The sequence below is a fragment of the Notolabrus celidotus genome, chromosome 6 (genome assembly GCF_009762535.1).
Source record: "Notolabrus celidotus isolate fNotCel1 chromosome 6, fNotCel1.pri, whole genome shotgun sequence".
Classification (NCBI taxonomy): Eukaryota; Metazoa; Chordata; class Actinopteri; order Labriformes; family Labridae; genus Notolabrus; species Notolabrus celidotus.
In genome coordinates, this window is record NC_048277.1 from 29,833,283 (window position 1) to 29,860,806 (window position 27,524).

Consider the following 27,524-nt stretch of genomic DNA (forward strand, 5'->3'; position numbering starts at 1 on the left):
AGATGTCTGTTTCAGCTGTATAAATAAACCATTTCTAAATCAATAAAACCATATTCAGATCAATCTTTAGTGTCATCATGTTTGTATTTTTAGTTTGTAGCTGGGTAATAAGAAGGATAATGTATCCCTCTGCTTCTTTCTCTCTCAACCTGTCGAGGTTCTATTTCACACTGTCAGCCTTTTACTAAACATCATCTCATGCAGTGTCTCCTTTAAAATGATCAAAAAAACTGCTGAAGATTTCCATACATATCTTCCAACTTTTATCCAACTAATTTACATCATTTTATAATTATTACACAAAAAGAATCTAGCACAGCTGTGTGCTTACTGAGCCAAATTTATGAAAAAATGTCATCACGTATTTCCTCTGAATATCTATGATATGGAGCGCCGCCTGCAAGCTAGTTCAGGCAGACAACTCGAGCCGCGCTCATCATACTGACACGTCACCACCTCTCCATCAGCTGATCTCAACATCCTCATTCGGCGGTCTATTTAAACGGCAAGCCTCCTGTCTCTGCCTCTGCTTGCAGTGCTCCTGCTGTTCTGCTCAGTGCTGTGTGAAGTTTGTCCCCACCTCCTCCCCGGCTTCCACCTGCGGGCTCCGAGGGGGTTAGTCCTCTCTCATTGCTCCTAATGTCTGCATTTAAATAATCTACGAGGAGTAATGAAATTCGGAGCCCACACGCCAAACACAATACTGTATGCTGCAATAAACTTATTAAGTAAACGTGAGTTGTCTGACTGAAATAATTATTATTGTGACTGGCTGCATACAGCAACACTTGCTCTTTATTTGATTGCTGTTTTTCTATGTTTTTAATGTTTTTATGTTTTTAATTCTCAATGTAAAGCACATTGACCTTACATGTAATGAAATGTGCTTTATAAATAAAACTGCAACTGCTATTAACCCTGATAAATAACTGAAACACACACACAGCATATGATCCCTGTACACTCCCATCTGTCTGAACTCTGCTTCTCGTGTCTCCACTCACCTCTCATTGTGCTCCTGGTACACCAGACGGGACTTCTCCAGCAGGTACTTCTCCACATACGCCCTGAAGAGAAACACACACACAGATACATTGAAGTCAAAAGAGCAAGAGGATAAATCATGCAAAGCTGTTGTAGCTTTAAAAATGAGTAAATGATAATAATAACTCATTGTGCTAGGAGCACTTTTATGAACTGTGTTGACAGCGCATCAGGGGACACCGTTGATTTGCAGACTCGTGCCATAAAAATGTGAATACAAACAGAAAGAGAACATACAAGAGGGAGAACTAAAATGTAGTGTAATCTCATTTAATGCATTTTTAATAAGTTGTGAAATGAAATGTAATCACCTCTCTGTCTCATAGTGACTTATTGGCGTATTAATTCTGTTGCTCACCAGAGGAAATAAAGAGGTTATAAATTAACAATCAGGGTTTGATGAATGCTTCTTAATTAACAAAAGTGTAAGACGTTTCATTTTCATCGACAGGACACAGAAATGATCGGTGTTATGTGACTAATCAGGGATATTAATCAGATACTTAAAGGCACTGAGGAGTTTTAACAGATTTGAAATGGAGACACTCTTACACTGATGTCTCTGCTGGACCCACAAAGTAAAATGAGATGATCAGCGACAAGGTTGGTTATTTCTTTATACTGAATCTAAGAGCTCACTCACCCTGAAGTAGCTCACTCTGATGTTTACAACCCTGCTGGTAAAGTTTGGCAGTGAGAAGTGAGTTAACAACAGGAGGAGTTCTTTCTTTAGATCATTTTCTTTTTTTAAATAATTACTCATGGATGATACCAGAGTAGGATTGGCAGAAAGAGGTATGTTTTAGATGGAGAAGCTCTACAGTCAGGGCTTTGCTTGCTAAAAGAGCAAAATTGCTATTAGCAGGATGTAATGTTTATGCCAGTGTATGAATGCTTCACTGCTCGTTGAGGACTAAAGAGTTAAACCGTGTGCATATTTACGTTATTCAGCCATACTTAGCACACATTAAAACTCTCTGCATCCTACAGAAAGTTTTCTTCAATATATTAAAAAGAACATCTGTATTAATTCATTTGCTTCCACAACAAATGCTCGCTTTGGCAAGAGACATATCTTTACGACAGAGGGTGATGGTGCTCATGGGAAATGCAGTCTTTAAAAAAAAAAAAGAACCCTACATCAAAAGGGTCACCAGAATAAACACAACATGAGGACTCCTCAAGGTGCCTTCAGTCAGTATTTAACCATTAATGATCATTTAAGTGCCTGATTCATAAATAACCACGTGCAAGTGATGAATGTGAGCACACTGCCAGCTGACGGGAGTTAAGTACTTGTAAAGGTGTAAATCATGCACTTGTATGGATTTCAGTGTGTTGAGTGATTTATATTTGACTTTTAGTGTTTGTGTGCGTATGTCAGTGTGTGTGCATGTGTGTGTGTGTGTGTGTGTGTGTGTGTGTGTCTCACCCCCTGACGGTGCCACTCTCCTGGTAGTTGACCTGGATGAACTTTCCGAAGCGGCTGGAGTTGTTGTTGTGGGCGGTTTTAGCGTTCCCAAAGGCCTGAGGAGAGAACAGAGAGGGTCAGGTTAGAGATCAACACAGCAGCACGCAGACAGACAGGTGATAACTGACAGGTACAGAGTGTGGTTCTCCGTCATTTGTCTACATACATGAAAAAATACTAATTACATTTCCAAATTCTTTAACTACAAACACCTTCATAGCAAAAAGCTTTCCTGGGTCAGGATCTTACAAACAGGAATCACTTGCAGATATTATGCCAGGGACTAAATCTGATTTTTTTCTTATTTTTTCTAAATATAGAGACGGAATAAACAAAGAAAACATCAGCTCCACTATCAAACAAGCTTCAACTGAGAGGATAGACGATACAAATCTGATAGATGTAAAAATGTTAATGTGTGTGCGTATGAACCAAAGTGAAAAATAGGTGTGAGGTGCAGAGCTAAAAGCCACCAATCACAGCCCTGTGACGGAGGACCTGCGGCTCAGGAAGGGGCCCACCGAGGAACACACACATACACCCACAAACACACACACACTCATAACGAAACACACACACTCAGACACGTCAACCATGCACCGAACTGCCAAATTCCAATAAAGGCGAGCACACTCCAGAGGCTGAAACAGACACTCACACAACTCATGGGAGTCTGAGGCCAACATCCACACACACACACACACACACACACACATAGGGACTTCACACACACATAGGGAGAGCATCATTAGAGGCCCCTGGAGGATTCACTCAGGAGCTCATTAGGAGTCTGATGGACCCTCAGGAGCTGGTTAGTCAGTAGAGAAGACAAGAGGAGAGGACAGAGGAAGAAAAACAAGATTAGGAGAGAAAATAAGGAGGTATAAAAGGAGATGAGAACAGGGGGAAGGTAGCATTAGAAAGAAAAGGAGGCATAGTGGCAGTACTAGATGAGAGCAAGGAGAGGTAGAAAGAATAAAAGTGGAGAGGAGAGGAGAGGAGAGGAGAGGAGAGGAGAGGAGAGGAGAGGAGAGGAGAGGAGAGGAGAGGAGAGGAGAGGAGGAGAGATAAAAACATTATGAGGACAGGAAAGAGGAGAAAAGGAAACAAGGAGAGTGAAGGAAGAACAATGAGGAGAGGAGACAAGGAGTGTAGAGGGGAGGAGCAAAGATGAGAAAGAAACAAAAAGGTGGAACAAGGAGAGAAGCTGGAAGGATGCAAGAAGATGAGAAACGACAAGGAGAAAATTACATGTTAAGGAAAGAAGACCAGAGGGGACAAGGACAGGAAATAAGAAGAGGGGGGAGATAACAACAAGGAAAGAAACATGGAGGAGAGGAGAGGAGAGGAGAGGAGAGGAGAGGAGAGGAGAGGAGAGGAGAGGAGAGGAGAGGAGGAACAAAGATATTACAAAAGAAAGAAAAACCTGGATGAGATGAAATGACGGTTGAGAGGAGGGAAGAAAGGATCATCAAAAACAGAGGAGACGGTAAAAGGAATGAAGGAGTGAAGCAAAAGAAGAGAGGACAGGAAATGAGGACAGGATAGAAGATCAAAAACAAATAAGACATGATATTAAAAAAAGGAGATGAGAAGAAATTAAAAACCAGCACAGGAAGAGAAAAGGAAGGAAGAGATGAGAGGGGGGAGTGAAGGACAAGAAGAGGAGAAGAGACAATGTGCTTTGCAGGAGAAATATTTTCATAATTCAGCACTTCGGTTTACAGAAGCAGGGGTGAAATCCTTGGCTGATGCAATCTTTATTTTGGAGTTATGATAAATGACTAAATAGGGAACAGCAGAGAAAGGGGGAGAAGGGGGAGAGAAAGAGAAAGAGAGAGAAGTGGGCGTTGGGTAATTGATTGTGGCTGCTGGCTGAATGCTACAGCTCCAGAATAACACGGTTAATAAAAGTGAAATCCTGTTCCTGAATCAGGCTTTGATCCGTGTGATGATTCATTCAAAGAAAAAAAACTCCCCCAACACCGCCGAGCTGACACACATTCAACCAGCCAATCAGAGCCCAGCAGCTGCAGGAAGAGAGGAAGATCCATCTTTTCCCTGTGTTTTGTTTGTCCACCTCTGTCTTATTTCCTCTACCTTTTCATGTCTTTAGTCTCTCCTTTAATTCGAGCAGTTTCCGGTCACGGTTTTGATTGGATCAAAGTGAGTGGGCAGGAAACAGAGAGAGAAATCTCCTTCAACTCCCTCAATCCAAAATGTAAATCGAAACTGCAATTAACATGATAATACCAGAGCTTTCATCCTCAATCATTTCTCGATATGAGAGCCTCCTTTTGTGGCAAAATGTTTCCAGTTTGGAGTTTCACAAAGAGAAATCCACTTCCTGAAATGATGGGGAAATGAGGGCGGCTGCAATGGAAACCATCAATGACAATTAAACCGCTGCTGAGAGGAGACACGCAGGGAAGACCTGATGCACTGTTGTGTTTTGAAGGGAAGGCACATTTTGCATGTGTGCCATGTGTGGATGCATGCTGTGTGTGTGTGTGTGTGTGTGTGTGTGTGTGTGTGTGTGTGTGTGTGTGTGTGAGAAAGAGATTAATGAGCAGAGCTGCTGTGTCTGGATGATTTAGTGCTGAACTCTGCCTCATGGTCCATGCCTGCTGAGACCACAGCACAGGAAAACACACACTGTGAATCAGTGATTACTCTATGTGTGTGTGTGTGCAAAGCATATGAATAAGAGAGAGAGAGAGAGAGAGAGAGAGAGAGAGAGAGAGAGAGAGAGAGAGAGAGAGAGAGAGAGAGAGAGAGAGAGAGAGAGAGAGAGAGAGAGAGAGAGAGAGATGGCAAAGGAGCGAATGAGGAAAAATGAAACTTGACAAACTAATATCTTTATTGTTATTACCCTAGTTTGAAAAAGATACAGAAAAGTATTTCAGCAGTGTTTTTTGCGTTTGACTAGTTATCACTAGCACTATACAGTGATAACCACTGTAATACTAATATCAGTTTTAACTACTAACCATGATAGACAAGGCGGAGTGTCTTTATTCTAAAATGGACCAATGGAAAAAAGGCATGATGGCAAAATACATGCTGAAAAGGCCCATGTGCTTATCCACATTTGGTTTATTAATATAGGATGAAAACAGGGTTAAGTTCAAGGTATTTAGGGTAATGTTTTTGCTGAGTTATAGTTTTTCCATTGTGTGCAGCAGCAGCAGCAGCAGCAGATGTGCATGGCTTGGTGCTGATCTGCAGCCCAGGTGTTGAGAAGAGTTATGGCCAGCTGAGTGCTCAGTGGTTTGGTTCGATTGAGTTTAACTCTGTGAGCTTCTCGACAGTGATTTTCATTTCACTTCTTTGACACATGTAAGACACATACAGGTATGTCCAGAAAATACTGTCAAAAACATTATTTTGTACATGTTTTCTACACATTCATGCAGAGAAACCTCTTCACTTCTTGCCAACACTAATATTTTTCAACAGAGTTCCTCTATGTGCTTTTTATTTGATCTTGGTCTAAATCAATGACAGGCTTGAAGAAACATAGCGAACTGTGATCTCATGTTTGTTCTTTTTAAAGAGAACATATAGCCTCGGGGAAACATCCCAGAACAACGAGTACAAACTGGACACACGTGCTGTTCCCAGAGACTTAAAAAGAGCATGTTGTCATTTCAATTTGAAATTAAACTCGACTCAATACAAACTGAATTAAGCCCAGCTTTCACTGAGTAGCCTGTGGTGCCATATGGAGTCCAGAAATAACCAACTTAAGTGTGTTAAAAACAGCTTACCACTTCGCCCATTTAAGTGAATCACAGATACAGCGCTTAGCCGGCCATATGCTTCATTTATGTTGAAGCAAATTATGTGCTGACCCTGAGGCTTAATCCTTCTGTGACTGTGTGTGTGAGCATTAGTTTGTGTAAGGTCCAAATGCTAACTCTGGCTCCATACTGACTGTATGCTAATGTATGCTTATGAACTGCGTTAGCGCCTGTGGGCTCTTCCACGCTGTCACATTGCGTTAGCTAGTTGTTTCCCTGCACCGCACAGAATGTCTCTGCTCCTTAGAGGAAGCGAGCAGCGGTGATGCTATTTCAGGACAGGATTTAGCATGTTAACATTCGTGAGGAAGAGGAACAAAATGAGAGTTACATTTTTAATTAGCATGTCAGGACTGTGCGGCTAAAATCAGCTCAAATATCAAGCTAATAATGCTGTGCTCTATTTTTTCCTCTATTCCTCTTTGTCTTGTTCCCAAGTGAAGCTGCAGTGTTTCCCTAAACACTCTCAAAACCATTTGGTGACCTAGTTTGTGAAAACAAGTGGAGTCCTGCCAAAACCACCACTGGGCTAGCTTCCATTAGCTAGTTTGTGTATTTCATGGGGTGCTGAGTGGATAAAATTATTGATGCTGGCTGCAGCGCCCTAATGTCCAGGTGATGGTGACTGCTGGTGTCAGCAGGATGTTTTATGACGTTCCTGGTGCTTTTATGTGGAAATCCAGGTCAGAGGGGGTCGACATGATGACGTGGTGGGCATGGGGGAGACTAACAGCGTACAGCAAGGGATCTGTTTTGGTGGTCTAGTCCATTATTGATCAAAAGAACAAGGAAACCATTGGCAACCAGGCAAAAGTTTATAAGCCTGCTAACCTCATGATATTTCTCTCTTCAGGCAAACATGTGATCACACTTAATCTGATGGGTCAGTTATTCTTAACTAATATCCATAAATATACAAGAGATTTCCGGTTGCTAATTGCTGTAAAAAAAAGAGGTATTTTAACCCCATTTAATTATTCTTTGTGTCACAGCAGCTTTGGCTGAAGAGACAGTCATCTTCCATTAAGAGGGTTGGGGGTTTGATCCCAGGTATCACTGTCCACAGTCCAAAGTGTCCTTTGGCAAGACACCTAACCATAAACAGCCCCAGGTGGCTGAAGCAGCTGTGTGTGAATGGGATTGGCAAATGCTTTACATAGCAGCCTCTGCCATCAGTGTATGAAATATCTATATATGTTTTTCTGATTTGTTGTTTTTGTTGATAAAGCCAGACGTGCAATGCTTCACAAATTCCAAGATGACGTTTTTAAAATATCTTGTTTCAAAACTCCTCACAGGAACTTTAAAGGCGATCAGTCTGCTTAAATTTGACGTGTAACAAAACATTGTCTGGATTGGGAATTGCAACTTCAAACCTTGCCCCTCTGATTTTCTGCAGAGACAGTGCTGCCAGTGAAGCTAGCGAAGTCCAAAACAGCAGGTTACTTTCTTTTCATTTGTGCTACATGTAGATTCCGCTTTAAAACCAGCAGGAGGGCAGAAGTGCTCAACCTCTTTCTCCCAATTTACTGTGACAAAACCAGACCAGAAAGCAGCGCTCTGCATTCAGCCTGCGGGGATCCAGACAGCAGCAGCACAACTACACGGTCTGCAGTCAGTGTGTCAGTCAAGCTTTAATAACACTCACTCACACACACATATACACACACCTTCTATAAAACAACCACATGCTGGAAGGTTTAGGCAGCAGATACAGTAAATGCCATCACTACATAGATTCAGGATCACACCAACTCCATTTGCTGCCTCATTAAACTGCTTCAACATGACAGGAGGAGTTGAGGTGTCACACAGCTGTTACACATGAACAGATATACATGTCGAACAGGGTTTTTGACGGCTTCATCACAGGTGAGAAAGTCACCAAAATCCCAATTAACACTGAGGCAGTTCCCATGACTGTAGGCATCATATAATGGAGGTTAATTTTGAGTAATGAGTGGTGAACCAATGAGAGAGGAGCATTGCTCATTTGTTAAATTAGGGGAAAAATACTAAAAACAAGTGTTTTAATAGAAGTGTGTTTCTGTTCTGGCCTCCAATGAAAGACGTGTTTAATAGCTGGAGCATTAAGCTTTACTCCTAAGCAGCTAATTAGAGCAGACGTCTGCTTTTTAGGGTTTCTGTGCCCTGAAAGCATAAAACTGTGTGATGAAAATACAGAGTGTCGAAAATACAGAAGGATACAGTCACAGTGGGGTTTTGAGGTTAGGGAAGACTAAACTCTCTTAATCTACTTTATCTAAGTACAAAGTATGTTCTTTGAGAGAAAAAATGTCAGCTATGTGAGCAAGACAAAAACTTAAATGACTTTAATCATAATCAAACCAGCTAAAGAAGAACTCAGACTATGAAACAGCTCTCTGTCTGCATAATTACGTCAAACCAGGCAGTAGAAAACAAGATCACACCTCTGACCAGAGCTTCGGTGCAAACTCTTAATAGTAGCGAGTCTGTGGTGTGAACACATTTGGGTCTTACCTAAAAAGTGTCACATTAGGTGCTACTAATAGTTTATGGGGTGTTTTTTTGATAGGTTATGAGAAAATACTTGATGCAGTCATTTTTAATTCAACAGTAGAAGAAGAAAAAAAACATGTCTTCTCTAGTAACTCCTTTCTGAACTTTTTCAAAACAGAAAGTGAGACTACAAGAGATAAGAGGCGACAAAGACGCCACTGGTGCCCTTTGAGTTGTAACCATCTCTGTGTGTGTTATCTATCTCTGCGTCCCTGTTTCCTGCTGTAAAACATCAGCATCTGGAGCAGCAGACATGCCTCGAATCTATCTTTCAGGATGATTTCATGCTGCATGGTTACCTCCAAGCTCTGTCTGAGTCTGCTTTTAGATCCATGGGCTGTTTTTTCTTAAAGCTTTACTATTTCCACATTGAGGGGAGCTCTCAGCAAGATGACATCACATTGCATTCCTCCGCTAGCAGGTGCAGCTCAGTTTCTCATGGCAAGGCTGGGAAAACAGAGCATGTGTGTTTGAGTGTGTGGTTTGGATCAGCTCTAATTCCAGCTCCTCCTCTAGGTGTGCGGTCAGGCTTGAAAACAAACACTCATGCAGGAGAGCAGGTGCTTGTGAAGTGCTCTGCTCCTCTAGCAGCGAGTTGTTAAGACAGGACAAATGATGGTGTTGTGCTAGTGTGTGTGTGTGTGTGTGTGTGTGTGTGTGTGTGTGTGTGTGTGTGTGTGTGTGTGTGTGTGTGTGTGTGTGTGTGTGCACATTTGAATTCAGCTCAAGTCGGTCTCATCCTTTAATCTGTTTGGGACCAGTTCCACACTGTTTCTGTAAATCTTTATAACGTGCATCTGGACATTCACAAGCCCTCATTATCTGGACTAACTGGTGATTGTCACAAGCAGCTGGGAGGCTGAGTCACGCTGGAAGTGGAGGTTACAGAGCTCGATTTGAAACAAAGCCAAAACATTAATTGTAGTGTGATGATGTCCTTAAGTACAAAACATGGATAAGGTGATGGAGGCCATACAAGTTAAATTCAGTCATATTAAATCATGTTGTCTTTTCATTATAACAGAAAGCTGCAATTAATTCGAGCAAATATAAGTATTTTGAGAACTTTCTTCTTGGCTCCTCAACATGTTATGTAAGGGATCATATATGGATATTGGACAAGACCTCTTACCTCACCCTGTTAGGATTCTGTTTCCCATAACTACCTGCTAACCATAAATTGAAACCAAGTCTAAAAATATGAGTCCAATTGCAGAAGTGTTAAAAACAGCAGTTTCTAGAGTGTCCGCTTGAGGCTGGCTCTAGAAGTATTAGAAACCACATACACACCAATTCAAAAAAGCCGATCTTTACAGCAAAAATAAACATGTTTACAGCCTTGTACAAAAGACGAGTGTAGTCTGGATAGCTCATTTCCCGATCGGCACACACTTGACGGGGGGTGAACTTTTTCATAACGCAGAAATTTCGAAGATATTAAGATTACGAGTTTTCCATTATGAGCGGCACAGCTGGGGGCATCAGTAGCTCAGTCCATAGGGACTTGGCTTGGGAACCGAAGGGTCGCCGGTTCGAGTCCCAGCATGGACGAAGTTTGGCAAGTGGACTGGTGGCTGGAGAGGTGCTGGTTCACCTGCCTGGGCACTGCCGAGGTGCCCTTGAGCAAGGCACCGAACCCCCAACTGCTCGGGGTGCGCTGGTTGACGGCAGTATCCTCACTCTGACATCTCTCCCTAAGCATGTTCACTGCATGTGTGTGCATTTGTATGTATATACCAAAAAAACTTTATGTGTAGCATGTCCAAAATAGCATGAGTGAAAAAATTGAATTTCCCCCCTGGGGATCAATAAAGTACCTTTCTTTCTTCTTCATCTGACTCGATTGACAGGCGGGAACACTGTAGCTGTTGGCTAGAAAGCTCAAAGCCCACCTCTCTATGTCACAATCCCTCAACAGCAGCAATATGGCTCCCGTCGAAAATTGGCCTCAAAACAGCGCTTCAGAAACAGATGGGTGACGTCACTGATACTACGTCCGTTATTTATACAGTCTGTAATTGAAATACTGCTTCTATCATCACCACCACTCATGGTTTAAGTTACTTTGTAGCGACCAGTAACTTAAAGTTGCACTCACCTGCTCTGCTGCCGTTACATATATCCCTGGACAGGATCCAATATGAAAATGTCCGTAGCCGGCCCACTTAGCATGCTAACTAAAACTAATATTTTAGCCACATTGTTTCGATGTGAATGGAAGCTAACAGTTTTATATCACCTTACAGTCTATCGTGTCAACAAGCAGAAGCAAAAAATCTCTTTTGTGCGGATAGTTTGACATGACGTGATCAGTTTGCCTCTGGTGTTGCTCATGTTAGAGACAGTTAATAACCATTGTCAAGGGGTGGTCAAGGGGTTTTGACCAATCAGAATCAAGCATCTTACACAACCGGAAGATCAGTAAGAAAGCCGGGTAATAATTGGAGTGAATTGTGTTCCTCTTGGACAGGAGAGCAAATCAAACACACTTTTATTTGTACCTGCGGGTTGATTTAGTTTGCAGCGAGTGAGTCGGCTTCCTTTTACTCAAACAGACAGCACAAGATGAGACATGATAGACAAAAGCCTCAAAGGCACTGTAATTTTGCTGTGTTATTTCGACAAATAACACTGTAATTATAGTAATTTTCAGGGAGTTTTATGTACCAATATTACCCATCATACCTTTCAAAATCTTATGTCAAAATCAAAGTCACATTGAACAGGATACATCATAACGTTTTCAGGGTTCTTCATTTGAATTACTAATGGAAAAATTTACACAAATTCAGATACTGCGAAAATATCAGAAAGCACAAATAAAAGATCAACACAGTTTGTTTCTTTAGATAAATATGGGACTGGTATGTGACGGTTTTGCATTTGAATCAAAAGTTCTTCAAATAAAAAGAAAGAAAACTCAAACACAAACATCTCTCACTCCTCAAAGAGTCAAGGAACCACAGCTGACCCAGACATCTTTGAAAATGTGCAGGAGTAAGTTAAGAGGGTTTAATCTTTGACATCAGAGACCCTTAATAAGTCTTTTTCATCTTTGCTTTAACCTCCTTCTTTGTCCATCTCTTAGTCTCCCTCGCCTCGTCCCTCTCCTCTCTCTTTCTCTGTTTGTTTTCTTGGCTTCACTTCAGACACATGAGCAGATCCCTCATTTCTAGGAAAAAAAGAGGAAAATAAAGGAGGGAAAAGAAGGCGAGGACAGAGGAGGAGTGCAGTTACGTAATCCTGACGGGTCACACTGAAGGGGCCTCCTTGTAACAGCAAACATGTGTAGAGAGGAAGTGAGTTAGTTTGGGTGACGCAGGAAGGAAGAATCTGATACAGTCGGAAGAGGTAAATATTCAGCTTGATGTGAGTCACAACCCACACACGTGTGTACATCTAAAGTTATGAGGACCCTCTTGACCCTCTTGAATTCTTCAACCCTTAAGCATTATCTTAAACTGACTCCAAACACAACAAGTCTGAGCCTTCAAAAGAGGATTTCACTTTCCAAAAATGACCTCACTTCCGAGGTATAAAAACAAGGTTGAGGTATAAAAACAAGTACACACACTCCCACACAGAATCTGTGTGCATGGCCATCAAGCACTTCCTTACTTCCTCCAGGCTTTTGTAAAAGACCATTACCTTATTTCCTGCATAAAAGTTAACTTGACATCGACCTCATACAGTGGCTGAACATTCCATGCATTCTCTCAAACATACATTCAATTATTTCCAAGTATTGTCTTCTGTTCTATTCAAGCTCCATTGTTGCTTAAAGTCCATGTAAAGTGGAGAAAAGATGTGACATCTGAGGTTGTCACACAACAGAAGAATAAACCATCCAGACAAATCTGAATGATTAGAAACATTGCTAAATATATAAAACTAGCTTTCAAAATCATGAAAAAATGAGCAGTAATTCAGGATGCTGGGGGCATGTCGATGGAGTGCACGGTAGCCATGCACCCAACAAGTGTGAATCATCTCTACAGTCCAGCCTGACAAACAGATGATGGACCAGTTGACCACAGACTGATTCCCAGTCAACCACGAAGAGTGTAGAAACAATCACCATTTTTATTTTCAATCTTTATCTATTGATTTTTATCAGAGATTCCCTGTCTGCTCTGTTACTACCACATCCTGTCAGACACACTTCAATTCATCACAGAATAATCAAACTGATTTCAACACACCAAAGTTTTTTATTGACTAGTCCCCTCTTGGGCAGCACTCTGGGCACAATGACTTAGCATGAACCTAACAGGGAGTGGATATTAGTATTAAACTTAACCCACATAGAAGGATTTCCAAGGAATATGTCCTGTTGTTGACTAGCTGCATTGTTACCTTAACGTAGATGTTCCTTTAACATAGATGACCTGCCTATTAAAACTGAATGCTACAGGAGTGAACATTATTTTTTTCCACACAACTTCAGATTTTAGCCAACATTTGCAGATTTTTCTCTTATTTGTGATTTGTCAGCTGAAACATCCATTAGCCTACATTCTCATACATTTTGAGCTTTTTGAGCTGCTACCCTGTGGAAGATGATTTAGGACATTAAAAGCAAGAACAAACAGACTAAAAAGCAGTTTTTATTCAAGAGCCATTACTGCTCTCAAAACTGCTTGAGTATGGGCTTTTTGAATAGTGACTTTTGTGCAATATAGTCAAGTGTAATACACAAGTGGAATAATAACAAACTGTGCAATAATAAGACTCCATGATTTGATTTGTATGTTGTGTGTATGACAGTGTTTTTTTTATTCCTGTATTTATTACTTTTTATACCTTGATTGTTGTTGTTGTTTTTGTCTCTTTAAATGGCACCTAATGAGGACTGCACCTTTCAATTTCATTGTACTTGTTGCGATGACAATAAAGGCATTCTATTCTATTCTATTCTAACACAGACAGTTAGCTTAGCTCACCATCAAGACTGAAAACAGGAGGAAACAGTTAGCCTGGTTTTGTCCAAGGGCATAAAAAGCTGTATCAGTCTCTATACATCTTGTTTTTTTCATATCTTCAAAAGCCAAAGTTAAAGGTTAGCTGGCTGCTGAGTTAGCTTCAGCTAGCTTAAGTTGCTGCCATCTGCGTCCAACTCCAGGCAACATTAGTTCAATTATAGATTACATTTTTGGACATTACACCTCTTCCTTTACCCACAGAGTAGAACCAGCTTCATTACGGCTCTCCATGTGGGTGTAGTTATTGGCTAATAGTTCTGCTATCCGGTGACACACTCTTGAGACGTAGTTTTGTTTCATGTGGTGAACACCGGCAGTTAACGTCACGGCCCCATGGCTAGGGTTTGACGTGAAAAACCTCGTTCCATGACCATCATCTAGTTGAGTAAAACAGGCCGGTATTGCCCAATTTAACCACAAGAAGTTTTCAAACTGGCCATCTGGGCAAAAGATCTGCAAAGAGGTAAAACAGACATGGCTGTAAAATGCAAAAAGGTTATTTTGACTATATGTGGTTACACATGATTTGATTCCAGCACAAGTGGGGCATTTAATACACCCTGCAGTGGTGAGTGGAATGTAGAAATTTGAAGTGATATGAATTAAATCAGTTTAAGATCAAATGGGAAAACACCCAATAATCCCAAATCAAAGCTCACATGATGTTTAAAAAGTAGAAAATAAACAAGCAGACATTTGTCTTGGCTGCAGAGGAACTATTGGCACTTTGCAGGCAGAACAAACTGTACAAAGAGCATAGTGTGTCTGCATATGTAATGTACATTCAGAAACAGCCATAAAAAGGCTTGAGGGAGTTCTATATGAGTGAAATATCCATGAAGTGCCTGCATGAAATGTTCAGAATGAGCCATCTGCAGCTCTTCATCTTTGTCTGCTGTGGCTTTGTCAGGGTCATCCTTTCAACAGGGACCCATTAGTCCATTCACACACATACATTATGGTGAACGTTCACACATATACCCAAGCACACATGCAAGGACAAACCTTTGCAGTTTACCTTGGCTACACATAACCTATAACATAAATAGGAAAGGGGAAAGGGTGAGAGGGAGAAGCAGAGAATAAGATGTGACAAACACAAAAACCTGAACCTGTGAGCTCCTAGAGCTGCCTCCTGGAGAGATGTAGCAAGATAAGCTTCAGAAACACAGCAGAAACAGCCAGCTTCTTTCAAGTTATTTTCATTTATGATGAACCCACTTTGTTGTTGGAAAAAGTAGCTTGTGTGGATCAATTAAGCAGCTAAACTCTCTTACATTAGAGTGCTTAACACACAGCCTCACTTTATCCTAAACCATTACAACGATTTAAAATGAGGAACCAAGGCCTCAATATAATTCAGCATAAAATCAATATTCTTTTTATTATCATTATTATTATTGTTTGGAGCCTACTTTGCCTACCTTCTCCACTCCAAGGGAACTTTTAGCGATGACTTCTAATGATTGTGCTGTGATTTCAATTATGTAGTTTTCTGTGGACAGGCGCCATGTTCAAACTGTGACACCAGCTCCAGTTAACCAGCATCTGTTAATATTGTTAGTTGTTATCTTGCCATGGCTATTTGGGAAATAATGGCAGCACAAGTTTTGCTGTTGCATCAACCAAACAAACAATTCTGAAGGGAAAGTATTTACAGTATATCGACTAAAGGAGGAGGAATGGGGAAAGGGTTCAAAACCATTGCTCCTCTCTTCATGGTATTAGGTATTCTCTCTCAAATATTCCAAAAACACTGCTGGAGCTGTAGTTGCTTCAGATTAGGTCTGCTGAAAAAAAATGCATAAAAATCAAATCAAATGGAAGAAATATGGCATTCATGTTTGTTTTTTATCAGTAATTTGAGGGGCACAACAATGTCTCTGCTAATGAGTTCTTTTGTGTCATCTGTTTGGCACAATCTGTATTACATAATCACAAAATTGAACACAACCTCTACACTCTTTCCATCAATATATCCACAGGATGTTTTTCCCTCTTTTTAATAAAATGGTGTAAATATGCACATAATCAAAGCTTACATAACCCATCAAAAAAAGAGAGTGAAAATCTTAAGTTTAACAGAACCGACAGACAGAGGACACGGGGGAGAGACAGGGGAATGGCATGCAATAAAGGTCCCAAATGTGAGAACGTGTATGTGTCTAGACCACAGAGCATTAAGACACTCTGCTGGACCTCGTTCTTGAAACCATTAAACCAACTTAAACCCCAAAAAGCTCTTTGAAGAGAGTAGGAATGTTAAAAATGCCCACAGTTACAAGGTCTAACAGTCCAAAGTGGTCCTCACAAATAACTTTGTCCTCAAACTTGTGAACTTGTGGTGTGTCAACTTGTTTGGTTGTGTGTGTATGCCATGTGGATTTGTTTTTCAAAAAAATGTGCTTGAAAGCGTTTTACGCCACTCTACGAACACATCTGCACACATGTTGAGGGGAGGGAGAGACCATGATGGGAAGACAACTCACATCTTTCTCACACTCTCCTAAAAGCACACACAAACACACACACACACACACACACACACACACATCAACACGCACATGCATATTCTCTCTCCCTCTCTCTCCATAAATGGTTGCTGTCACTAGAGTGCTGGGGCCACATCTGGATCCCATTGGCCTCAGGAAAGGCTGAACACAGAGGCCCAATAAAAGCCTACCTCCTCTGCAGAGGACTGACAACAGACCCTCTACCACTGTCAGTGCAGAGGTGGTGGAGAGGAGGAGGAAAGAGGGAAGATGAGAGATAAAGAGGGAGGAAAGAGAAGGAAGAGTGGAGGAAGGGGCATGGGGAAATGAAGGGAGGCATGAGAAGGTGAAATTAGGAGAGTGGAGAGGGAAAATAAAGAGGGAACAGGTCAGAAAAGGAGATAAGAGGAGAAAAGGGTACAGGAGAAGGATGAGGAAGAGGTCTAAAGAGACATGTGTTTTCATTTATGCAGGTTGCAAAATACATTTTCTGCACTTTTTGCACCATAAATGTTAATGTGTTTTTCCAGCAGCTCCCGTAATGAGAATGTATTTAAGAGGACATGATGCATAATTCATGATCATGTGGATTTTGCATTTTCTGGCGTTTACAGAAAGACCTCAACACTTTGGGAAACATGTTCATTACTGCGAATATAAGAACATCAACACCACTCCTAGCTGTCTGTATGAAAGCTAGCTGCTAGAGCGAGTTAGCTTCACAGGAAGACTGCAAACAGGAAAACAGCAAGCACATAAAATCCTTGAAATCATGTGAACATGCTGAAGAAAAGTGTTTAAGAGTATCCCTTAACCAAGCACAGTGACTTCTTTAAGTTTTGCTGTCCCTACTGGGATGCCTCTCAGCCTACTAGAACAGAAAAATCCAGGCTAGCTGTTTGTTCTGTCTGACATCTGTCTTCTAATTCTGTATTGACCTAACATCTCACCGGCTGCAAAACAAGTTTACCTACGGGTACAAATAAAGTAACCTGAACCTGTACCTGCTCTTGTGTCATCTTTATATGTGCTAAGTTAAGCTAACATGGGAAGCAGTTGAATTTGTTCACACTTGCAGATGCTGCCTCCTGCTCTGAGATATATCCATCTAGCTTGACGTTGACAGGCCAATCTCAACCGTAGTTATAGCATGGATCACGCTAACATGAAATGTTCTGTTTCTGCAAAGAAGTCATGATTTGAATTATAGTTCATGTAACCCAAAAAATTAAACAAAGTGATGTCAAAACAAACATCTGCCTGTTATGTTAAAAAGAAGCAAATTGAGTGGATGTTGGAATTACCTAGCACAGCAGCTACGAGGGTATGGCAATGCTATTCGAAAGCTAAGCTACCGGACCTGTGACTGGACCTTTGTATCTAGCTGTTATAAGAGAGCAGGACGAGATCATGTGCCAAAAAACATTTAAACAATCATAAAGGACAAAATTAGCAAAACTGCTTTGACCACAGGGGGCGCCAAAATCAACTGAAACTAAGAGATCCTAACAGGAGCTTGAATAAGTCTCAGGCACACAGCAAATAAGCTTTCTTTGAATGTTGGATGAGACTTGAAGTAAATGAGCCAATTAATTCATATTTTATCTTTTTCTGGTTTATTTTTGTTGTCTTTAGTGCAGGCATTGAAACTGTGCATAAAAACAGCTTCACTGACAACTACAGAAAAAGACAGATACAGATCTGTGCTCCAGTAATCCTGGTGGATGTGTATTACTCAACCAGCTCTGAACAGCTGGCTCCAGAGCAGTGTGTGTGGGTGTTAGTATTTAAGTAACTATTGTCTGTCAGTCCAGCCATCCCTCATAAATGCCCAAGCCTCATGTTGTTGTGCCTCTGCCAGGGTAGCTGTTAGCAATTTGTGTCTCAACCTCTGCAACAAAAAATACCCCCCCAAAGAAAAATATACACCTTTCAACAAACATTAAGACAACTAATAGACCCCAAACCGCCTTTGCTTCGATCCAGAGCTCTAACGCACCGCAGCTTTGCAGCATCTGGCAGATCCTGAGGGTTTGTGGGAGTGTGCTGGAAGCTGGCGGTGAGCCTGTAACGCAGCGCGGTGTGACTGACAGAAAATGTAACTCAGCCTGTGAGGCGGTGTGGGAAAATCCCACGACTGAGTGTGTTGAAGTGTTAATCCCTCGAGAGCTGGACTCCTATGTGCTGCAGTGTGTGTGTTTATGTGTGTGTGTGAGTGAGTGTGTGTAGTAGTGAGAGATGATTAATTCAGGGATTTGGGTGGGAGGAGTGTGTGTTTGCAGTGTTTGAAGTGTGTGTTTGTCTTTGCAAGGCATTAATGTTTGGATGTTGTTATGTAGGGTGTGAGCGTGTATGTGTGTGTGTGTGTGTGTGTGTTAGACCAATGCTTGTGTGTTCCACATGTACTTTAAGACACTGTAGTATCTGTACAGTGCAGAATATTTGAGCTTAGTTGTTACTTTTTCGACTGCAGCTGAGTTACTTAACTTCTGAGTCAAATCTAAGAGTGTGCATTAACTTTGATGCAATTATTTGTAGTGTTAAGTATGTTAATGTCAAAGTGTTTAACTTCTTTGAATCCTTAAATATTTGAATTCCAACTTTGTTAATTTCTTCAGTTTTATGTTGCATCCAGTGAGAAGTAATCCTGCAGCATGTTTCAGCCTTCTCATCCGTGTGTTTTTGTTTGCACATGCTTGGGCTTTGTTTACTGGGGGCTTTTGCAGGGGAAGCGAACACTAGTTGCAACCTCCGGCGTTTCCTCTCTCTCTCATCGTTTTTTCCCTCCTCCTCTACACTCTTAAACTCACTTCATTAACTCGGTTCCACAGGCTGCAGCCAGCTCCATGTTCCCTTTTTATTACCCTGTAAGCAGTGTAGTCTCAGAGTACTGCTGTTTATCAAATATACATATGAGAATTGAAGGTTGTATGCAACATCTTTGTCACATATAACATTTATGTGTCACATGAAACGCATTGCATTATAGCGGTTAAAGAGACTGTTTGTAGCACACTAAAACCACAAGACAAATCTTTCACACAACAGCTCGAGGCTGAGCACTCACTCTGACTAAAAACAGCTCTGTGTTACAACAGAACAGCCTGCTCTTATTTATCGTCCGACTCAGACAAACACAAACAAAAAGGTCCCGTTGAAGAACGGATGAATGTGTTTAAATAAATATGCGTGAAGTGGTCGAAGCCTGGTGGCCATAATAAACATGAAGGAGGCAACAGGAGGATGTCAGGTGACATGGAATAAAAAGCTGTATATAAACATGGACAACACGCCTCCATCTCTCCCAATGTAAAAGAAAGAGGCCAAAATACTGCTGCTGACATCTTGTACTGGTCATGTATTTGGACTCTTGAGGTTGTGTTCATTATGTTTTCTCTCTCTGTTCCTCCTCTACTTAGATAACCTGGTAAAGAAGGTTGCAGGAGTCGCATTTGTCAACAGAGCTGTCAATCATGACGTCCCACCCCCTCTTTTCAGCACCAAACATCTGATTAAAAGTAAACTTGCACATAAATCGGCATGGTAAGACCAATATGTTTTCTATTCCCCGTGATAAGATAACACCTTTGACAGCAGCCTAATCTGAATTATGGCACCCAGCCGACATTTGGCATGGCTTATGTTCCTAGTTAGCTCTAGTGAACATTTGAAGGAGTTTTAACGAAATCAGGACAGATTTCATCTGGCTAAAAACATGTATGGTTTAGAGAGGTGTGACTTTTTGAGAATAGAGTATAATTCACTTTTTGTTTGTTTCTTCAGCTTCAGCTTCAGCCCTTTTAATTTAGGGGATTTAAAAAACATGTCACCCTCACCGTCTTTTACAAAGCAGATTTTCCGTTTGTGTTTGGGTGTTAAAGTCAAACTTTTATCCAAATATTCAGTGAACAAATAAAAGTGATATGTGTGTTTTCAGATCTTCAAAGCTGGGGATTTTTTCCTACATTTAATTGGGCTTTTTGTGGCTTTTACACCCATCTATGATTCTATAGTAGACTACAGGTATTCATTTAGCTTAAGAAATGCTAGTGATTGAGGCTCGGCTGGAAAAAAATTTCAGTGCAGCTTAAAAAATGAACATGAACTAGTTCATCCCTTTCTTCTTGGCTCACTTTCTTTTGATGTCCCCTAAACTTATTGAAACCAGGAACTTCACTTCATTAAAACCCTCTTTATTGTAGCTCCAAGCAGCATACAGTATATGGAGCAAAGTGAAAGCAGAGTATTGATGACAAAATGCAGAGAAATCCCTTAAGGGATGATGGAGCAGTTTTGAATAGACTACATTAAAAAGAGCCGCTGCATGAACATTTGCGGCAGACAAAGATGTAGCACTTCAAAGGACCTCATCAGTCATACGAGGACTTTTGTGTCTGGAAGGTCAAAAATGATGAGAGGGAGAGATTGCTGCTTCGTACAGAAGAGCAGAGTCATTGTCTATCTTTGGTTGAGGGCTGAAACGTCATTTCTAGAACAAGAGCCTCACATCAAACTCTCACCACAAAATCACATGACTCAGCCAGATCAGGTCGATTTCATTCATTTCTGTCTGCAAGTGTCCAACACTGCAGAGGCTGTCCTCCTCCTGCCCTCTCTGAGGTGGCTGAAAAGATACATGATGATGGTCCTCACTTTGCAGGATGAATTCCGGCTGCTTGTCAGGCCTCTAATAATTCTTTATAAAACAGTTCTTTGGTTCTCATTCTTCACCCTGCATGCTGCTGACAGCTTCGACTAACACATGCGTTTCAGAGGGCAGAGCCAGCTTCAGTGTGGCCAGCAAAAACATGAAGTTGATGTTTGAGTTTGTTCTAAAATAAGAGAGCAGGTTGGGGAACATTGAGTAAGTTCAGATAGGACTGAAAAAGGGATTATAAATTTTGTTTTAACTTGAGGGGCAGAGGTTCAGTTTGAATAACATCTAAGCAGGTGTGTGTTTCTCCTCAGGACCATAGAGGGAATTTCAATGGCCACTTCCTTGTTGAAATACCAACTTTAACCAGGAGCTGTCCTTGCGCAATAAATCTGTTCATCAGTTTAATTAATATCTGAATCAAAACCACAGGATGACAAATAGTGTACTGTCTGTTCATGTGTGGCCCTGAAGAACGACTGATTTCTTTTCTTCCATTTGTCTGTCTCCACTTTCATTTGATTTGAAAGGTAGCCTTCGAACAAGGCATCAAACTAAACTTGCAACCCCAGGAGTCAGGACGTTACGGGCGAGTTTAAATATGTTGTGTTTTGGCTGTCGTCAGATTTACAGCTGTACGTATTCAAGGTAGAAAGAAAACCATTTCTGGATTCCTATAATTGAAATAGAACACACTTTGTTCAAACATTGTTCAGCTTGTTTTATGTTTGTCTTTTTAAAACAGACTGTCACATTTAGAGTTACAGGTAAATCCTAGCACAGGAGAGACTCAGTGTTCTTTACAATTAAAGAAAAAGGTTTGCACATATCAGTAACGGCCAAAAATGAGTTTTAAAATATCTGCATAGCATATTAGATATCTGCAAAGTCCAATATTCTGCATCCCTAATTGCAATCCATCAAATATTCATCCCAACATGCCTTAAAAACAAAACATGCCAACCTGAACTGAAGGCGGCTTCAGTAAAGTCAAGGATCGTCAGAGAACCACGAAGAAAATCTCAAAAAATGTGAAATGGATTGTCAGGACATTTTTTAAAGACAGTCTTGTTCCCAGAACTGAAAGAACAACCACTACAGTCTGTAAAGCTGAGCTGCCAGCAGAGCTAAAAACATTACTTTACTAGACACACAAGACAGCAGCTTTAAGCCCTGAAGCTTTCCATATTTAGGTCAAATCTTTCTGGAGGAGAGCTGCCTCTCTCTTCAAAAACACTGCTTTCAAATTAAAGAGCCAAACAGGGAGGTTTACAGACACGTTGGCCAACAGGTCCAATTTACAGTTTGGCTGTTTTCATGTCCAAAGTATATATTATGAGCCCAAAACACAGCTTTATAACTGTACTTTTACCTGAGAGTCACCTTTCTGGTTATAACTCAGAGCGACGGGTTAAAGGGCAGCTCTGGAGGAGTTATCGTCCCATCTCTCTCCGCTCATGGACGCGGTTTTGTGTTACCAAAGTGCCAGGGGAAGGAAGAGAGGGAAGTTGAATTAGTGCTCTGTATGAACAGTGGATTTGGCAAACTAATTCAATAAGGGACCATGGCATTTCCTCCTGTCTTATCTCTGCCTGTCGGGGGGGGAAGGAACCATCGGAAAGAGGTGAAGCCAGAGAAAGAGAGACACTGTCTTCCTTTGAGACTGCTCTATTTCCTCTTTGTCTGTCTGAAAATTAGCTGGAAACTGAGCCACCATTCATTCTTTCTTCTTCTTCTATCTTTACCTCTCAAGTTTTTCTAATTATAGGCCGCTCTATCCCTCCTTTTCTCTCCTTCCTTTGCCTCTTTTGGCTGCCTTTGCTTCTGTCTCCTTTACTTACTCCTTAACTTCATTATCTTCACTTCTCCTCTCCATCTTATCTCCTCCTCATCTGGTTGGACGTGTGTCAGACTGCAGGATGGTGCTCTACTCTGTGATACAAGCATCAAAATACATATCTATATCTAGATACAGACAATGATGCAGCAAAAACCCAACATGAACAATACAACAGGCCAATAGAGTGATCCTAAAAAAATGAACACACATTTGCAACACGCTCACACACACAGGCACACACTTAGGGAGCATAGAAGAGAGCAAACTCACAGTGGAAACCAGCGGCTACATCACAGCATCATCCACGCTGCCGCTGACAAACAACCGTGACATGATGCTGCAGTGATAGCAGCTTCTCATCATCCATGTTTATCTTCACACAGTAAACAAGCATGGACGTGATAAGATGCTTGTTTGCAGTGTGTGGGTGGAGAAAAACAGGCACATGTCGTCCTCTCTCCAAACACATTACAAATCCATTAAAGCCAAGAACACTCTGCATGAAATTATTATTCTAAGGCTGTTATCCTGGAGGTGACACTTTGATTATTTTGTTATCACAAGGAAAAACAGGCGGTATGCTTAGTGCCGGGGTCTTGACTACAGCAGCTGGTTAGAAGTGAAATGCTAGATCAAGGTGCATCTATGACAGATCAGCGTCTCAGACTCATGCAATGTGCCCTTCAGCTGGAGGTAGTGCTTTAAGTAGGCCGGTATGCTCTGATACGCAGTGCCGCCATTTCTAGAGTTGACCCCTCAGGGACATTTGTGGCACACCAGGACTTCTTACCAAGTACCTGTCCTCTCCATATTACACTTTCTTTTTGAGATTCATCTAAAGCCTATCATTTATGGTGCACTACGTTACTGTCATGACCTTCCGCAGATGTTACATGATGCTTATGTAGGATAATGGATAAAGTGACTGAAATCAGCATGAGTACTGGTACCCCTTTTTTCACTGAGGCAGTTCCAGGGCCGATTCGGAGCCAGTGCTCAATTAAAAATCAATTTTTTGTGTGTTTCGGCTTCGAGAAAACCAGCTCCCAGCCAGGAAAACAGGTTCCAGAGCAGCCCCAACTCTTTGCTGGTCTAGAACCACAAACCGCTTACGTGAGGGGCGAGGGGTGAGGGGCGAGGGGTGAGGGGCGAGGGGTGAGGGGCGAGGGGTGAGGGGCGAGGGGTGAGGGGCGAGGGGCGAGGGGTTCTTCTCATATGAAGTCGCCATCCATGTAAAGCACAATGAGTAGCACAGAAGTGTTGGTTAAGTTGGATAAGTTCTCTTCGGGACCTCATGTGATTAAGAAAAGCCAGGAGCAGCACCGGCAAGCATGCTACATTGTCCGCCATCCTTATCATTGTGAGGGAAAGTTCGCACTAGCAGTCCTGGGGAAAGCTGTCACATAGAAGTGACGTCATGACATGGCTCTTCCAAGAGCTCAAGGGAGGGGAAAAACAACTGGTGCTGAGTTGGTTCGCAAGTTGAACCAGCTCCAAACCAGCACGAGCACCAGCCCGAAGCTAGAACCAGGTTTGCAATGGTCAAAAAGGGGTATACGAGGCCCAATCAGTAAGTGGTTTTTCCAGTTAATCTGCAAACTGCAAGTGAAAAACTCTGAATGTATGTTTTTTCTATTTATGGAATGTGAATAGGATGTATCGATCCATAAATCATTTATCTATCCATGACAAGTTTCAGTATCAGCACACTGACACATGATACCATTGTATACATCTGTAGACCTCCTGCTTACTGAGCATAAAGTAGCGATACAGTGATCCTCCTCTGTTGCACTTCTCGACCTCAGGCCCTCAGAGACCTGCAGAGGTTTAGAGGAAGCTGGATCTGTTTAGTGTTTACTGGGAGGAAGCTGTAAACGGCGCAGACTACAGACGACCTGATCTATTAAACACCTTAAAAGGGTCATTACGGAAGTCGGAGCTCTAAGAGCACTCAGTCAACCTTCTCTCTGCTGCCTGTTTACAAGGTGAACAAGCAGCTGAGGGGGGATAAGAGTGGATACAGTGAGGGGGGGTCACTTTGTTGGAGGAAGCGTTTCTGCTGCCTCCTTTTTTCTTCTTCAGAGAGGAGACGGCCTTCAGGAGGGTTCAAATCTACCGGCATTACCCGCCTCATCTCCATTTCACTAAACCGCAGAAACTGGGACACCGGGGAGCTCGGACGCTTGAAAAATGACTCTCCGGCTCTGTATTATTTAAGCAACGATTTCATCCTTCTTCTCTCATCCCCCACATCCTCCTCTCTTCCTTCTCTCTTATCCTCCCCCCTTCCTTTTCATCTACCACCCCCTCCATGTGCCCCCGGTGCTGTGGAGAGGAGGGTGGGATGGAGAGAAGATGAAGGCAGGGAGGCTCGTCGCTGCAACAGAGTGCTTTTATCTTCTCTCTGCAGGGCTGCGTATCAGGAGGGAGACACAGCCGGAGTGATGCAGCAGAACAAGCACATCGGTACTGTGCAACATAGATTTTAAAGAGTTAGACCCATTACTCATGTTAGTTATCACAGTTTACAAAGTCAGTGTTACAAAGATGTCACGACAACCTGTTTTATGAGCAACATGTGCAGTTGTTAGAGGAATAAATGATGCTGGACGGTGTAAGATCCTGCTGACCTACTTTCTGCTTTGACTTTATTCACAGAGGCAGTGGATGTTCAAATGTTACTGACGTATTGAGATGTTTACTTTTCAAATCAACCTTTGGTCAAACTCTGGATTAGTTTGATATGAAATCAACTCAACAAGGGGCGAAACATTATTGCTATATTACGTCAGAGTCTACTTCAATCAACACCTCTTTGAGTTAGCCTGCAGATCAGACACTGGGCTCAGTCTTAGCATCTCTAACAGGAAGCCTCTGGATGTAGAGGGAACATCAGACGTCCACAAAAGAAGCTCAAATCTTACAAATCTTTCTCTGCATGTTTAAATCATGTGTATTTACTCTGAAGCTCATCAACATCGCTTGTCCCTATCAATAAAACAATGAAACAAGTGACTTCAGTTATATAGTCCACGTACAGCCAAGTCCTTCTCCTTCATGTCTGTGGTTAAGTCTTCAATCATTTCAGAAGAGGTCTTTGGTCCAGGAACAGTTCACCCGACTTTGAAAGAGCAGGCAGAAATGAGAGTGTGCATCACGCCTCCTCTTCCTCTTTCCATTGTCCTTCTCTATTTTCAATCACTGTTGTGTTTGCAGTGAGGTTATTTTGAGTCAAGTTCCCAGACTGTACAAAACATGGACGTAGTCTCAGGGACGACACCCACTGGTGTCTGGAGAGGTGTTTTTAAGCCCTGTGATAGCGGGAGCCATGTTGCAATGCTGACTCAACCATGACACAAGCAAAGAGGAGGAGCTGAGGCGGGCTTTAGACCTCCTGGCAAACAGCGACCGTGCACCTATCTGTACGTCACCACAGCTACTGGCTAAACCTGCATTTACACATAAGACCTAATTGGAATTCCTTGGTTTTTGCAGCAAGCCTCAAGTGGACACTCAAGGTACTGCAGATTTTACCACTTCCATTGGCTTCATTATTCAACATGTTTCTGCTTTGTCCTGCTGCTATTCTGAAGCTCAATTTACAATGAAAGTGAGGCAGCAGAGAATTTAAATCTGCCTAATTATAGAGCTTCATAAAATATATCAGATCATTGCTCGACTGGGACACAGACTCGACTACTTCAATTCACTCTCATGGCTCTCTTTGCGTTGTTTTCAAATGCGGCAGGATGCTGATTGAGGGAAAAGGTCCTGCTCGGCAACAAACTGCAAACAGACAGATGTATTTGGAGAACACTGTGAAGGGAGGTTCAGAAGCTCAATGAGCAGATATACACTCAGGGGTGGGTGGAGACCAAAACTTGAGTTTGAAGAGAGAAAATGTTTGACTCACACTTGCAGAGTGGACAGAAAAACTTCTCTGAATGAATTTCTTTGTAATAGCTGGATACATAAATAAGCAGTTCTTTGATTAAATGTTAGCCATATGCATTTTCAAGAACTGATGATACGTTAGAGTTGTTATCTTTTGTATTCACACTTCTCTCAAGCTGGTAGAAAACAGTTTCATGATGACAAAGAATGCATTCAATAAAATGTTAACACAGCTAATTTAAGTCATTCAAAGTCCGCAAAGTGTTCAGGATAGCACTGCAGCTGCTTGTGAGGTGTACCAATGCCTTTCAATGCCGTTAAAACAATTGTCCAGACTTTTGATCCAGTTTTCTATTCCCAGACTAATGCATACGCTTATTGCTAACTGAGCTAATTGCACTAATGTAAGATTCAACATGTACGCTCCTGAAGCTGCATGGCTGCACAATGAACAACACACTACATTATGAGAGTTTACACCAGCAGCAGCAGCAGCAGCATCAGTCATCTGCCCTCTTATACGCTCTATTAGATTAGATGAAATTTTAATGATCCCCACGGGGGAAATCGGGTCATTGCACCAGCAGAGTACAGGATATAGATCAGAGAAGAACAAACAGTGCATTAGGAATAGTATGAATCCGTCCACATTATCATAGCACAGGTTACTGCACATGATAGGCCGATACCACACAATGAGGAAGAGGTTCAGGACTGTGATTCATGCAAAAAAGATTTATTTCTGTGCAAAACAAAGACTAAAGAATGGTGTTTTTTCTCTTATTTTGGGACCTTAAAGA

General features: G+C 41.7%; 1 protein-coding gene across 1 annotated transcript in view; it reads right to left on the reverse strand.

Annotated features, from left to right (window-relative positions):
• LOC117814569 (unconventional myosin-IXAa-like) overlaps positions 1-27,524 on the reverse strand; it is a 121,877-nt gene that overhangs the window by 79,500 nt on the left and 14,853 nt on the right. Inside the window, exons 2-3 of the mRNA XM_034685969.1 lie at positions 2,477-2,571; positions 1,005-1,067 (exon numbers count right to left, since the gene is read on the reverse strand). Of these exons, the coding sequence (XP_034541860.1) occupies positions 1,005-1,067; positions 2,477-2,571 (158 nt within the window). The remainder of the gene's footprint in view (positions 1-1,004; positions 1,068-2,476; positions 2,572-27,524) is intronic.